The 16,286-nt window shown below is 45.2% G+C and overlaps 1 protein-coding gene across 2 annotated transcripts in view; it reads right to left on the bottom strand.

Moving 5' to 3' along the window:
* The window catches only part of HIRA (histone cell cycle regulator), a 73,060-nt gene that overhangs the window by 38,034 nt on the left and 18,740 nt on the right, over positions 1–16,286 (bottom strand). For both annotated transcript variants that reach the window (XM_081122651.1, XM_081122652.1), the window contains exons 3-9: positions 14,875–14,985; positions 13,537–13,627; positions 12,132–12,226; positions 4,528–4,623; positions 3,122–3,282; positions 1,866–2,033; positions 21–134 (exon numbers count right to left, since the gene is read on the bottom strand). In XM_081122651.1, the coding sequence (XP_080978777.1) occupies positions 21–134; positions 1,866–2,033; positions 3,122–3,282; positions 4,528–4,623; positions 12,132–12,226; positions 13,537–13,627; positions 14,875–14,985 (836 nt within the window). The remainder of the gene's footprint in view (positions 1–20; positions 135–1,865; positions 2,034–3,121; positions 3,283–4,527; positions 4,624–12,131; positions 12,227–13,536; positions 13,628–14,874; positions 14,986–16,286) is intronic.

The raw sequence follows: 16,286 nt of genomic DNA, 5'->3' as shown, positions 1-16,286 counted from the left end.
GCTCATCATGGGGGGCTCACCCAGACAGAGAGAGAGCGGTCCTTGCTGCCAACAGCACAGCAACAGTATGGGCAGCTGGGCTTCGCAGAACTCCCATTCTTCTGCTTCTTTTTGAAGATTTTTGGGTTGAATTTCTGAAGTCAAATAACAAATGCTACAATAATTGATCAAGCATCAAGCATGTACCCCATGCCAAGTATTACAAATATACCACAATTGTAACCCACCGGTGGGAGCCCCACATGGACATCTTCCTAGCCTCAGGCACTGAACAAATGTTACCTGATCTTCACAGCTACCTAGGAGGCATTTTGCTGAGGCTGAAGTGAGATTCAGAGAGGCAAGACAACATGCGCTGAGTCACCAAATAAGTGGTGAAAGAGGATTTGAAACAGGCTCTACCAACTCTCCAGTCTGGGACCTACAGTCAGGTCAATGGCAGGGGAGATACTGAATTCCTCCTGGCCTGGGCAGGGCCAGCTGTAGGACCTGGGCTTTAGGAACAAGGTCCTGAGGGGAGGCTACTCCAGTATTCCTCTCCCCTCACTTTATTTCTTGATCAGTCAATACTGTCTTATGGCAACTGATTTCACAAACAGAGATGATGGTTATGGACAGGGACAATGGCTATGAACAGGGATGATGCTACGTCAGGCTAAGGTCAGCTCAGTGGCTACACCAGTATAACCTGGGCATCATTTCTGGAAAGGCTGGAAGCACACACTAAAGTCCTTGCTGCTTTCCTGGATTGTAAAGGGTTGGGAGCTCTAGACTCAGAGTTGAAATCCACAAGCCAGGTGAACTGAAAAGGGTGTTAGGTGGTCCAGAAGGGTTCTAATCCCAGAGGGCAGGCAAGAATAGCCAGGGGTGCACAGAGACTGGAGAACATGGAACCCCGAGGCATGTATCCTGGGTCTGAATCTTCACAACCATCTCACAGAGCTGCTCTATGAGGATCACTAGAGAGAGTCATGTGGAAGCACGATGCTAACTACGAAGCAGTGACTTTCAAACATTTTAACAACATGGTCCTGGTTTCAAACAAAATCTTACATGGGCTCCAACACAAAAAATTAAAGCAGTGGTATTTTATTTGTATAAATTTAAGTCATAATATATGATATTTATTACCAACTTAAACAATGGGACGGAGAAGCTGATTATGATAAATAAAAAAACTGAGATCAGGGGCCTGGATGATCCTTCACTTCCATCAGCCTTAGCCCGTCACTCTATTGACTTTATTGTGGTGCCCAGTGTCGAGGAAATCCTCAACACTCACAGGCTGTTTGCCTTGGGCACTCTCAAGACACTCTTCAATGAAAGTCATCCAAAAGCATGAAAGGAGTGGCTGAGACGCTCTGAAGCCTGAGAGAGTAACAGCAGCCCACATAGCCTGGCACCCTTCTCCGCTCCACATCAAGATTGGGTGGACAGCTCTGGACTTAGACAAGCACTCCAGTGATCCAAAGCATAGCCTTGAAGCTACAACTGGCCATTGCTGGGGCTCCAGGACAAGCACACGTGTCCTCCAGGGCCTGGTGAGCGAGGCACTTGTCAGGACCACCATGCTTGAGCCATGAACAGATCCGGATGTGTAAAAAGGCTAGTGCAGAGCTAGTGTTACTAATCAAAGGCTGGTTTTGGTGATATTCATCATGTTAAAGCTTGCCAATAAAACACATGAGTACGTATTCTATTTTGTAAATTTAATTTCTAAACATTGAAACATAAGTATTTAAAATGAAACAAGAACATGACATGTGCTGAATCTTGGAGCCCACGATCTCAGTCCCACACATGACCCAGCCTTGGTGAGCACAGCACTGCCCAGACTCTGAGGGTTCCACTCTGAGCACACTCACCACAACGGTCACAGCTTTTCGGTGTCCGACAAAGTCCATGTTGGTTTTCCAGCCCTCCCGTTCAATGATCTGGGCGGTGGGGCCAGAGTTGTTCATGGCATGGGCAGACACCAGGTAATGCCCATCAGGTGACCAGCTGAGCCGCAACACATGGGTTGTCCCTCCACACTGAAAGAAATGTCTGTGCTTAAAAGGAAATCAAGGCCAACCTTGTGACCAAAACTGACCTCAAAAATAAAGTTGAACTCTGATTTACAAATGTATTAGGGTGGAGTGTGCACCCAAGCTTCCGGCTACACGGACAGCTGTAATTCTAGTCTCTCCAGAAGACACAACTAAAAAGGCTATGTCAGAAGAGATTTGCAGCTATAGTATACTACACTCCCACAGGAGCTGAGCACAGCACAGTGGTATAGGCCCTGAGGGGATCTGCAGGACAGACATCAATTTTAACCATCAACAGTATGGGTCAAATCTACCTGGCCAGCACCTCTGAATTCCACTACATGAGGTCTGTAGAGCATTTACTGCAACAGAGAAAGGGAGAAATAATCCTGCTGACCCTCAGAACCCCTCTCTGTGATACCCGCCTGAAGCCTGGTGATACTACCAGCAAAAGAGAAGAGGTTCATAAAGTCTGAATAAGCCACTTTACTTAAGAAATGTCTAATGAATAATGGTGAGCTTGAGTGCTGATCCTATATAAAGTGAGAACACAAATAGAAGAGACAGTAAAATATTACACAAACCACTACAGTCCAACCTCCAGACATTTTGCAAACTGTACTGATAACTCTACCCAAGAAAGTCAGTTGGCCTGCAGTGGAGGAAGTCAGTGAGCAAAGCCAGAGCACAGTCAGAAAAAATACAAGAGAGCCACCTCCATCCCCTTGTCCTCCCATACATCCTATGGGGCAGTGCAATTTAAATGCCACATGGAGAGAAAGTTTCATCCACGTCTGTGGAAGCCAGCTGTGTGGCACAAGGTTGTGAGGGTATCTCTAAGGTTCTCCTCAGCTTTAAAACTTATTAATCCTTTTCACTCCAAAGCTGGACATTTGATAACATCTGAGAAATGAAAGATTTTCATCATCTGACTCTTCTGGCCAGAGTCCCGGCCCCAGAGAACCCTGACCAGTCTCCTCAGGCCACCGGACTCTGCATTCATGCACAAGGCCCCGGCCCCAGCCAGCTCCTCCTCCGTGAACGGAGGCCAGGAAGGATGCTGGGCCGAGCTCTATAGGCTGTCTCGTTACCTCATCAAAAGGCTTGGTGATGCTGGTCTCCAACTGCCAGTCCAGCGTCCTCCACACTTTCAGGCTGCGGTCATCAGCTTGAGAGGCAATATATTTACCAACAGGGTCCCAAGTCAACCCCTTTACCAGGCCAGAATGACCTCTCAGAGTAGCAAGAATTTCTGTGAAGAAAAATGAGAGATTGGGAAAGTGTTACCAAGGGGAAAACTCTATACAGAAACATGAGCTATACAATCCATGGGCTGTGGAATGGCTAATCAAGAGAAGGGACTTCAGGAGTGCACTATGGCCAGCCTCTGCCCCTGGGCACAAGCAGAAGAGCCCCCTAATATGATTTCCACTAAGGCAAAACCAACCTGAAGAAATGACTGCACCAAGGAGGCAGGCATCACAATTTCCCTTCACTCACAGCTAACACTTGTGGGTTGAGGCTGCATATGCCCATGGAGGGGCAATCAGGGGCCTAGGATTGGGCCAGAGCCAAATTCTGCTCCCTTATCTTGTCTGCAGCTGGGGGGGGGGAGGGTCTAGCCTGTGGTTTGCCTTTCTGAACAGAAGCCCACACTCACCTGGGCTGTGACACTGGCATTTCTGATGTGAGCCTCCCTGGCAGCTCAGGGGACTAGGCACTGCACTGAGTCCTCTGTAAGTCACCACTGAGGACAAAGTGTGTGAGACAGTACCTCCTAGAAATCGGCAACCAAAATGTCACTCCAGCTTCTAAATCTGCCACTTGGTGGCCAGGCTGTGTCACCATACATACTGGTGGCTTATAGGGAGAAAATGACTTGGATCAAGTCCATGGACGATGCTTTTCAGCCCATGAGGAAAACATACTCCAGATATGAAGCAGGAACAAAAGTATCTTACTAGTTATGAACTGCAGTGCTATGACAGGTTCTGCCATCTGTCATGACTTTAAACTCATTAATAAGAACAATTAATCTTTTGCAAAACTGATTTGTTAGCCCGCATCTACTCAAGGGTGTCACAGAGGAGATGGCAACTGACCTTGAGGCCAGAGCCCAGTGTTGGAAGGGCTACCCTTGAGGGTACGTGTGGAGATGCTGGGGTGCACAAGAAGGCAGAGCACAGGTGTGGGTGTCAGGTGTCAGGGCAAGCTGAGCACAGCTGGGCAAGGTCCCCAATTCCAGTTGTAAATATACCACCCTCATGATTTGTGGCACATCCATGTTTAGCACTCAGTTACTATTTTTCTTTAACATAAATCTCTTTTAAAACCTTAAACAAATATAACTGATGAAGAAAAAAGAAATGAATCACTGACGAGACACACGAATTCCTGTCTACTGTGAGACAGAGCCCACCCTGCTCCAGACACCCCCAGGCAGCACTGCTGATGAGCAACCCATTGCTGCCACCACCCAGCCAGAGGAGGTCCAGACCTGGGAACTTCACTGCATTCCAGATGACGACAGTGTTATCGACGCTGCACGAGGCCAGCCAGGCGTCATGAGGAGACCATGCTACGTCCATCACATCTGGAAGACAGAGGGCTGGCGTGAATCTCTTACCTGGTGTGCAGACTTGGCAAGGGGGGCACGCAGTACCACCTGTCTGCCAGCTGGGCAAGCTGGTGTCATGTTTGAGGAGATGACCTGGGACCATCATAACTAGCCTCTTTTTGTAAACAATCTGAAAAATTTCCCCACTAAGGTCTTTCAATTGGTCCTAAAATCTGAAGGATCTAACTGCTCCTACCCTATTCCTTTCACAGACAAAGCAACTAGGGGCACGACTGAAAGCTTGGTGCCCTGTGGCATTGCACCCATGTATTAGAACCAAGGCTCTGATACCTACTGGACCTGTAGCCTGGGGCTTGCTCTTCAACCCCGCTAAGCTTGCTTCTCCCATTCTAACTGGGCCTTCCTCACACAGCCCTTTGAACATTATAGGTTCTGCACTTAGCAGAATGCTTGGCACTCAGTCAGAGCTCAACAGCTGCTGACTAACTGAATGAGTGCAAAGTCATCTTCAGACCCTTTTCCTCATGAATTGGATCTCATCTCTAAGACCCTGACAGGAGTACCCCTTCCCTACTGAACCCCCAAACACAGTTAATCATGCTCATTTCTTTGTGACTCAGTTTTCACATCTGTAAAATGAGGATTTAAAAAAGCACCTATCCTCAGAGGGTTGCTGTTAATGATTAAACGTGAGAAACTGCTGTAGGGCAACGTTAGGCACACTCCAATGCATCTATAAAGGTCAACATGATGGTGACAACACCCATCTCACCATGCAGGTGTGATGGGTACGGTCTTACTGCTTGTTCTAACCTCCCTGCCTGATACAGTGCTAGGTGCATACAGAAGAACGGCTGGTGAGATGAAGAGAAGCACAGCAGCAAGTTATCAGCTATGGAGTCCTTCCTTATAGGATTTTTAAAGAAGTGTGAGCAAAATATTCAAAATTTCTATTGTGCTTTTTTCTAGTTTTTAAAAAATCTTTAGTGATAGCTGGATGAATTTTTCCACATTGTACTAGCATTTGTATTTCATGCCACATATGCACAGATATGCTGCATGTAATATTCTAACAGTGTATGTAATCTCCAGGGCTTCTGATTTGTTCTGCACGCTATATTGTTGAGAGCATTTGCTCTCATAAACAGACCTGATTTAACAGTGAACTTTGACTGGGTTCCAGTTTTTCATGATAATGAGCACATGGGTATGTGTCACTCTCCATATCCTGGATCATTTCTTTGACACTGATATCCCAAAGTGGGAATCTGGGAAGGCCTGAACATTTTCATAAGTTTGGAGTCTCTTAAAACTGCAGAAGGCTTTTCAAAGGCCTCTATGACTTCACACTGCTATACGCAGAATGTCCATTTCAAGACCCCTAACAGCTTGAGGATTACAGTCTTTTCCCTTCTAACTTATTAAATATATTCTTACATTTAAAAATTTACTTTGGGCCCGGCCGGGCGTGGCTCAGCGGTTGAGAGTCGACCTAGGATCCAGGAGATCAGGGTTCGATTCCCGGTCAGGGCACATGCCCGGGTTGCGGGCTCGATCAATGACTCTCTCATCATTGATGTTTCTATCTCTCTCTCCCTCTCCTTTCCTCTCTCTGAAATCAATAAATATATATTAAAAAAAAAAAATTTCCTTTGGTTAGTAGTGAAAGTGAAGGTTTTCCACGTTTGTCTTGAGTTGTCTTATTTATTGAATTTCGAGTCCCACCTGCAGTTGCCTTGGCAGAGCCAGACCAAATGATTTCGCTGGACAGTCCCCACCCTGGCTGGAGATTTATGTAGTTAAGTCTGTTCTCCCTTGTGACGTCTTTTATTGCCTGTTAACCCTGAAAAACATTCCCTCTGCTAAAGCTTTGATACATATTCAATTCTGTTTTTCTCCTGCTTTATTTAGAATGTTTCCCTCTTTAATACCTGAAGTTTATTTTGGTGTATGCTCTAGTGAGCTCTGAATGACTTTCCCCTCACTCACGAACTGCTAACGGTTACTCTACCCCAGCTCTCCATTAGGTACACTGCAGCCTACATTTCAATGTTGTTTGTTTTACCCAGAAACTCACACTGTGACAAACACTGTAGCTTTGAATGGCTTCTTCCACAACCTTACTTATCCTTTCAGATGCCCTTTCGAGTCAGGGCTGAGATCTGCAGTAAATTCGCATGTGACATAATTTTTTCCCTAAACCCCAGTTTTGCAGCTTCTGTTTTAAATCTTTACCATCCCCTTTTCTTCTCATTGCAGATCTGCATGCACATGACACCCTCCTTGCACCTGAAGATTTAAGTTTCTAGTCACTGTCATTCCTGCCACCACTCCCACCATCACTCTTGGTGATTCCAAGAGGATACTTTTTCTAACATCCAAGGCTCTTGGATCCTTATATTCCTCCTCCAATGACCTTGGCTTCCACCACTACCGCAGCCATTCCTTCCTAAGGTCATGCCCTTCCTGTTCTCAATTCCATCCCTCCCATGCTTCTACCATCAATTTGGTGCTTACAGCTCACTCTCAACTCCTGATGCTACAGGCCTTCCGCCATCTGTCTCCATATGCAGCTCAGAGTCCATCATCCATTGGCTACACCATCCCGTCTGCTCTTCTCCTGTATCTTCATAGGTACCTGATAAATCTCAGCCTGGTTCAACCCTGCTGTATCCTCTCCTTGGTCTCTCTTGAGCCCCTCCAATTAGGCTTTCACCCAGCTACACTAACATGACGACACTTGCCAAAGCCACCTGGGACCTCCATGTTGTCAGGTTCAATGGTCAACCCTCAGTCCTCCCTTGCTTTTAGGCAATGTGTGACACATTGCTCACCCCCTTCTCCTTCAAAAGCTCTCTCCACTATCTTAAGTGGCCTCTGTGTCTCAGCCTCTTTTGCTTGTTCTACATCTCCCCAAGCCCCAGGCTCCATCCTTGGCCTCTGTTCCCACCTACACTTCTCCCCTGTACTCAAGACTCACATATCCAAATGCCTACACAGCAGGTCCATTTACACTGCTGCTAGGCTATGAAACAACATGCCCAAAACCCAACTCCTAAACATTTTCCCCAGCAAACAGTTCTGTCCCACCCCCACACCTCCCATCTCAAGTAATGGCAACTGCATCTTTCCCACTGTTCAGACCATGTTCTGGTCCCATCCTGATTCCTCTGCTTATCTTATACCCTATATCCCACCCACCAGGAAATCTGCATTTGACAACTTCTCCTGACTTTCTCCATATGACCTAGGTCCAAACCGCCATGTCCCTAACCTAGACTGTCAGTGACCTCCACAATGGTCTCCCTGGTGCTGCCCTTTAGACCGCACAATATGAACTCCATACAGCTGCCACAGGCCTCCCCACTCCTCTGCTCAAAACCCTGCCTAGCCTTCCTGTCTCACTCAGAGAAGAGCCCTCATCATAACCCATGCTCCCCACCGCTTTCACTCTCTATAGCCTAGCTCCGTGTTTCCCTGAACACACTAAGCACACATCTACACTTCAAGGCTGTTGCTCTGGCTGTTTCCTTTATCTGGAAAATTCTTTGGAAGACCACACAATTATCCTCTCACCTCCATCTGATCTCCCTTGGATGGCACTTTCTCAGCAAGGGCCTCCTGAACCCTGGGTGAAATGGCACTTATCTTCTAGTTTCTTACATAACTAGTTTATTATCTGTCTCTCTTACAAGAACATAAACTCCCTAAGGTAGAAGAGCACCTGGAACATACAAGGTGCTCAATAATATTTGTTAAATAAATATTAATTTGGGAAAAGTCATGTCTTTATTTTAGTCTTTCCATTTATGAAGTGGTCAGTTTTTATCTCTCAAAAAAGGTTTGTGGTTTAAGTCTTAGAGATATCATACACTTCTTGGTAAGATTACTCCTGAGTATTTACCATTTTTGATCCTACTGTATAAGAGTTCTCCTTTTATCATTATTCTAATAGGATATTACTAGTAAAAGATAAACGATTAAAATTTTTCTTATATGAGGCCAATTCAATTAACTCATTTTTATTAGTCCCAAGAAGTTTTCCATGCGTTATGAGTTCTAAGAGCTTTTATTTCTTTGGGTTTTCTTGATTTACAAGACCATCCTCATATCATTTCACTTTTGTCTTATTTTCCAGTATGTTTACCTCCTTTGGATTTGCTTCATTGTGTCACAGAAATTCCAAAGTAACAAATTAAATGATAGCACCCATCCTCTTTTCTCAATATAAATGGGATCAAGGCTCAATTGTGAATTTGTAGTATTGCCATTGGTTTGCAAATGATATGATAAAGTACTCTATCATGTTAAGGAAATAACTTTCTATGGTCATTTTTTAAAAAGCATTTTTATTAGGAAATGATGCTGATTTATCTAATATTTCTTTCAGAACACCTCATCAAATGACTCTGCTTTTTCTCACTTAATCTCTTAGTATGTTGTTATACTAACAGATTTCCTTTATACAAAATTCTTCCTTTATAAATCATATTTAGTCAAAATGAATTAGTTTTCAAATGTTATCAAATCTATGAGTATGCTGTTTCTGATTTTTCTATTTTTATTCTTATTTGTCTATGCTTTTATTTCACTGTTACTTTAATTAAGTTTGGAAACAGGGTTAGAACTTCCTATAAAGAATAAGTATTTCTACGTTCCAGAGTAATTATTCTTAAAAGTTTATTTTTTATTTATTTTAAATATATCTTTATTGATTTCAGAGAGAGGAAGGGAGAGGGAGAGAGAGAGATAGAAACATCAATGATGAGAGAGTCACTGGTTGAGCCCGCAACCCCGGCATGTGCCCTGACCGGGAATCGAACCCCGATTGCCTGGATCCTAGGTCGACTCTCAACCGCTGAGCCACGCCTGGCCAGGCTCTTAAAAGTTTAAAACAAAGCATCAAAAATAAGTTAGGATCCAGAACCATTTCTGAAGGTAGCTTCCAACTTCTTCATTGGTTACTACTTTGTTCAGTTTCTCCTAACCTTATGGTATCAATTTTGAAAACTTGTATTTTCTAGAAAATTATATTTCTCTTAGTATTTTGTTTTAATATATATATTTTTTACTACATTTTGCACTCTTTGATGATATTCTTCCTCTAGGTTAAATGTGTTGTTTTTTTTAAATTCTCACCCAAGGATATGTTCTATTGATTTTTTGAGAGAGAGGAAGGAGGAGAGGGAGGGAGGGAGAGAGACAGAGAGAGAAACATCAACCGGTTGCCTCCTGCACTTGCCCTGACTGGGGATCAAACCCACAACCTAGGTATATACCTTGACTAGGAATCAAAACCTCAACCTTTTGGTGCATGGGACAACGCTCCAACCAACTAAATCACCAAGCCACGGCTAAGTTAATAAATACTTGGCCAGGCGTGGCTCAGCAGTTGAGCGTCAACCTAGGATCCTAGGTGATCGGGGTTCGATTCCTGGTCAGGGCACATGCCTGGGTTGAGGGCTCGATCCTCAGTCAGGGGCATGCAAGAGGAAGCCGATCAATGACTCATCATTGATGTTTCTATCTCTCTCCCTCTCCTTTCCTCTCTCTGATGTCAATAAAGATATAGTTAAAAAAAAAAAAAAAGGCTTTTCTAGACCTTTTACTTCTAATTTCATGTAGGTTTTCTTTCCTACTCCCTGATTAAATATGCCAAGTATATGTTTTTCACACTTTGCTTTCAAAGACCCAGTGCTTTCATTTATTTCTTTTTCACAAATTTTCTTCTTAAATGGTTCCACCCATATCTACTATCAGGACCACTAAATAATAAGTAGCAGGTACCCCTGTTGAAGGTGGGCAACCCTACCTGCCTGGTAAAGGAGAATCCTGGGGCATTGGGCCAGGAGAAAAGTCGAGGCTATGGCTCAGTCTGAGTCTCAGGTTAGGAGCCCCCATAAAAGTTCTCACTGAGGCCTCACCCCACGCTTGAATACCCTCATAGACATAGGTGCCAAGTTCCAGAAGCCCATCTAGACTCTACTGTGAGCAGCTGTGAACAGTAAGTTACATATTTTTCCTGTTATCAACAATAACACATGCCCGGCTGGGCGTGGCTCAACAGTTGAGTGTCGACCTAGGATCCAGGCAATCGGGGTTCGATTCCCGGTCAGGGCACATGCCTGGGTTGTGGGCTTGATCAATGACTCTCTCATCATTGATGTTTCTCTCTCTCTCTCCCTCTCCTTTCCTCTCTCTTAAATCAATAAAGATATATTAAAAAACCCCAGAATAACACAATGCTACTGTCAGCTTTCACAAATTTAGAATCAATCTGGTTACCAAGAGGTGGGCTTGTTCACCTTTCAAAGTGTCTGCAGAGTGTCTGCCAGGCATATACTGCCAATGGATTACAGCTGATGCCTTCCAAACCTCTCACTCCTACCCTATCTTCCCCCAGAGCTCCAGGCTCAATTCCAACAGTCTCTTGACATTCTCTCCCCAACCCCCTCAAACTCAGCATATCCCACAATAAATTGGTGTCCATCCTAATAAGACTATTGTTCTTATGGTTGCAGTAGAGGATGCCACTGGCTGTTCATATACCCAGCCAGGACTTTACTTCATCCCACCTCTTGCTCTGTCCTAAGAATTTCCAAATCATCTCTTCCTCTCTAAATTATCATAGGACTAGTTCAGGCCCTTGAAGTTTTCATCTGAGCCACTGAAACAACCTCCTTTTCCCCACAGCTGTCAGAATGATCTCCCTCTTGGGCTTCAAAGCTTTTAATGGCTCCCTGTCTCTTCCACAATTAAGGACACCCTCATTAAAAGGGAGCATGAGCCTTCCATGACCTTAGTCCCTGTACATGCATCCAGCCCCACTCTGTGCTGCTTCCTGCCTTGTATATAAAGATCCAACAGTGGTGAAGTGCTGCCAACTCATCATTCACAGCAAATCTATCTCGCTTCTGCTGTCGTCCCTACCTGGGAAACCATTCAGGCCATTCCTGGGCTAGACCACAGGTTTTCTGAGGTATGACTAAGTTGTATTCACTCTGGTATCCCTAGCACCTAACTAAGTGTACAGCACATGGTTTTAGACTGCTATTGACTGACTGACCCTCCTCCTCTTCAGTCCAAATTGGCAAAATGTGTCTTTCCATTCCAAGTCTATTTACAACACTTTGCAAATATACTTAAGGTCAAGTATAAAACTTTTCATTGGGCCCCTGTGTTCTAGTTTCTGTGGAATAAATAAAGTGTGCTTACGGACTTAGTGATCCATTGATGAAGGTAGTGATTCAGTTCACCAGGATAAACAGCAGAACGTGGGGAGTTCTACATTAAAGATATAAACATATACCCCATGAGGGCAGGAGTGGGGGCACTGAATGCAGCTGGAGGCAGGCAGTGGGGACGATGACTGCACAGACCTTGAGGGACAGGCAAGGTATGACTAATGGTGATGGGGTGGGGTTTCTTTAAGGACCAAAACAGTCCGCAGAGGCGGTGGAGGTACTGCTGCTGGTCTCAGACAGTTGCAGGGGCCGCCCACCCCAGCGGGCAGCCCCACTCACCGCCTGAGTGGCTGCGGAGGATGGAGACACATCGCCACTGCTCCACGTTGGCCAGCTTACCGCTGGAGCCGAAGACGGTGCTGGGGCCGATGTACCTGTGAGAAAGAGGAGTCAGGCAGGCACTCCAGGAGTGCTCTGGCGCCACACAGATGCTCACTGCAGCATGGCTTCTCGCAGCACACAGAACGAAGAAAACCAGACAACACTGGAAAGCACTGAACTGTTCAATAGCAAGAGCCGACTACGTAAATTATTTGCATTTCATGAAATACTACACAGTCATCACAAAGTTGTGGTAAAAGACTATCTAGTGCACGGGGAAATGTTCACAATATATAATTAAGTGAAAAAAGCAGGCCACAGGACAGCATATACAATATATCACTATGTAATAAAAAAATTACATGTATGTATGGAAAATGGGTCAGAAGGACACATGTAAAAAACACCAAAATATTAACCACAACTTCCTTTAGGTGGTGGGATGATGATATTTTTCTTTTATATTTTTTAGTTTTTCAAATTATACACTAAATATTATTTATGTTGGCTAAAGCAGCAAAATCAACAGTATTTTTTAAGTCCTCTTATAATAATAAATTGAAGGCCTCTGCCTTAACACCTGAGGCAGAGAAAGTATTCGAACCATAGGTACTAGCTCCTGGCATTGGCGCAGTCAGCGCAGAGCCTCTGTTAAAAGCCTTCAACCCTGTAGAAGTTTTCACAAACCCATAGAAAGAGCTTGCTGAGGCAGCTGAGTGGGACAGCATGCCTCTGCTCTCAAAGCCATGGCCATAGGGTCACTGTGGCTGAACAGTGGGGTAGGTCTGAGCTCCCAGCTTGACTGGCCCACGTCATCTGGGGAGCTGGTTATGGAAGAGTTTGCAGAGTCCACTCTGAAAGACTCTGCCTAGGTGTAAAGAAGAGTTGTCTAGGTGATGGTTAGTTCACTATTAGTGCAGAGAAAGGGCTTTCAAGTGAGGACTCCTTAGAGGCCAGGGTTCAGTCAGAAAATGAGGTGAATGGCTAAGAGTACAGGCTCTGGACCCCTGCCCCAGATTCCATCAGAGCACCTTGACTTTTAACCACATTGCATGTCGGGAAATTTCATTTGAAAAACAAAACAAAGAAGCCACCAATGTCAGTACTGGAAGGGATTTGCCCTTCCTTTTCAGGTGTAAACCCTGCAGCCCTGCGAGGCACAGTTGAGCAGGTAACTAGGGAGGCGGGTGGCCTCTCAGCTCCCTGGTCAGGCCCCAGCTGCTCCTGGTTTATGTGTGCTTCCTGCTCCTTATGAATTTGGGACTCTGGGGACTTCAGTGCCAGGGTAGAGAAAGTGACTATGATAAAGACCAGCAAAAAAGCTCCTAAAAACAAAACGTGAAGGAAGGAAAATGATGCTTACGTAGCCCGCTTCCACACCATAATCAGTTTGTCATCTCCCCCAGAAGCTAAATACATCCCACTGTTTGACCACCGCACACAGTTCACACATGCTGGGAAGAAAAAAAAGAAGGTGATGAAAATCCAGTAGTCATTTGTGTTACAAAGAGCTTGGCGAGATGCAAAGGGTTTGTAAAATCTGATCGATCTGATCTACTCAAGGCATCTACTGTGAGAGCCCTAGAAGAGTAATTCCATTCAAGCACTAACCTATTTGTGCTATAATAACAAATTACCAGAACAGAGTCTGGAGGGGAAAAGGCTACATAACCTGAGAAATAAATGTTAGTGTTGGATGAAGTAGTCATAGTCACTAGGAGAAGGCTCATGGCCATGAAAGCTGGTAAATAGCTACATCTCATTATTTAAAAAGGGCTGTCTAATGCGGAGACATATTTCTGAATAGGGATAACTCTTAATAGGAAGGCATGTACTAAATAGGCCAAGACACCTTCTCTAGAACTTTCAGGGGAGCAGCTTGGTAAAGTATAAAACTCTGACTTTATTCCACCTGTCAGCAATTAAATTCGGATTTTCTAAACTCATTAGTACTGCAGATGGATTGATTCTGCACTCATAAACAGAGAACAACAGAAATCTCCCTTGGAACCCATTGGGCTGGAGCCTCTGGGAGCACTCACAGCTCAGCCTTTGGGAGCCCTGCAATACGAGGGACACTATACAGGTTGTGGCCCACACATGGCTTGTGAATGACTTGCACTCCAAGTTGGAGGACACCGGGAGACATGTTGGGAGAGCAAGAACATACAGAGCAAAGGTAGGGGGTGTAATTATTAATAGAGCATCTCAGGGGAAGCAGCTAGGTCAGAAACCAGAGCCAGGTACAGTCACCCTGATGCTCAGGGGCAGGAAACTAAGGCATTAACGCAGAAAAGAAAACCACAACACTGCCCAGCAGCCAAAAGGGTCCTGGCAGAGGGCCTCCAAGTGACACAATGGCAATCTGAGACATTTGGTAGGTTGTCCTTTACACACCCTTCCCCAGAACCCTACTGCTTCCAGGTCGCTGGCCCCAAAGCCCCATGGAATCAGGCAGTAACGACTCATGAGCAGGAAATCACCAGAGGTACCTGCAGACTGTCCAAAGATGGTTCTGTGGGCGGGCCGAGTCTTCTGCCGAATAACTCACCCAGGTGTGCAGCCAACATCTGTGCCTTCAGACAGCAGGCCGAGGGGAGTTACCGCCGCACGGGGCCTTATCTTTCTAATTACAAACACATGTGCTAACCTTGGGCACTCTGCCAACACGAAAAGCCTGCAAAGGGCCACTCTGTAATACCTAAGTGATTGTCCATCTGGCAAAGCATCTTGGGAATATTTTCATCCTTCTCGTCATCCTCCTGGAGGACTGGAGACATATTCCAGATCACAACCTTCCCAGAATCCTGTCCTGGAATGAAGGGGCAGAGATAATTCAATGCACAAGGAGCAGACTATTAACTATGAGACAAAGTCCTCACCTAGCTTTCATAAATCATGACTGACTAGATGGGGGGGAGTGAATTTGAATTACTAATATAAGCCACAGAAACGATGAAGAAAAACAAGTGCTGATGGGGACTCAAAAAGTGTGGATTTAGTAGTATGCTGAGGCTGAGGCCAACCTGACTTTATGAAAAGAACTTGGGAGTAGAATCAGGGGAGGACGGAGCTCTGGTCTGCCTCTAACACAGATCCACCTGGGGCCCCTAAAGGTCCTCATTCCTGTCCAGGACCCAAACCCCTCATCTGTAAATGAGACTGGACAAGCCCATGCCCCAGCACCCTTTCAGGTCTTTGCATGGGCTCCCTATCAACCAAGAACAGTACAGGGCTTTCCCTCCTTCCCATGGACTGTGTGCAGTCCATGACTGTTCTCACATGGGTGCTTTGAGACCCTAGTCTGAAATGTGCCTTAAACACTGGAAAAGGTGCTTATTACCTCACCTGACCTTTGCCATCATCTACAGATGAGAGATCAACCAAAAGAGGGCATTTAGGGTTCCTGTGGTCGTAAGCTAATGTAGTATTGGGCTAAAAAATGTATCTATGCATTTCAGTAATGATTTCTCATTCTAAGATTTCCATTACCAATAACTAACAAAAGTCCAGTCCCTCATTTAACCTTCTGTCACAGAGGGGCAAAAACCAATAAACACTTGGAAATAAACATGTCAAAATTACTATAAGGTATGCTTGCAATCGTCTCTTGGCCAAAATGTAAAATATTTACTAATCGGCTCTTCTAGAGTGTCCTATGCTGAGGAGGTCAGGAAGGTATGCCTCTTCTTGTGGCTGAAGAAAAAACTCTGTTACCCCAGCTAAGTCCAGTGGTCCTAGGTGACGCCTGTGGCACCTCTTGGGTGCAGCCCGCAGCACGCTGGAAGGAGATCAAGGCTTCCCTGCAAGCCCCCGCAGCAGGAAGGCTTCAGACAACCTCCTCTGCAGCACCTGGCCCGGGGACCTGGAACTCACAGAGGCCACTCACTCTCCAAGTCTTGTCCAGGGAGGCCTCAGCCGGAGGGAGACCCTGCTCGGGGGGTGAAGCTGCCAGGAGACTGGGCTCTGTGGGAATGCTACTGTGTGTGACCTTATATACATCTTGGTGTCCTGTCCTCAAAAGTGATTTTGTCTTTCTGAACAGAACTGTTACTGCAATACTGCAGAAGACACTGGATAAAACACATAGACAATACCATGGATCATATATTT

Source organism: Miniopterus schreibersii, assembly GCF_964146895.1.
Source record: "Miniopterus schreibersii genome assembly, chromosome: 20".
Classification (NCBI taxonomy): Eukaryota; Metazoa; Chordata; class Mammalia; order Chiroptera; family Miniopteridae; genus Miniopterus; species Miniopterus schreibersii.
Note: the sequence above shows the minus strand (reverse complement) of the source record. Positions and strands in the feature narration are given on the sequence as shown.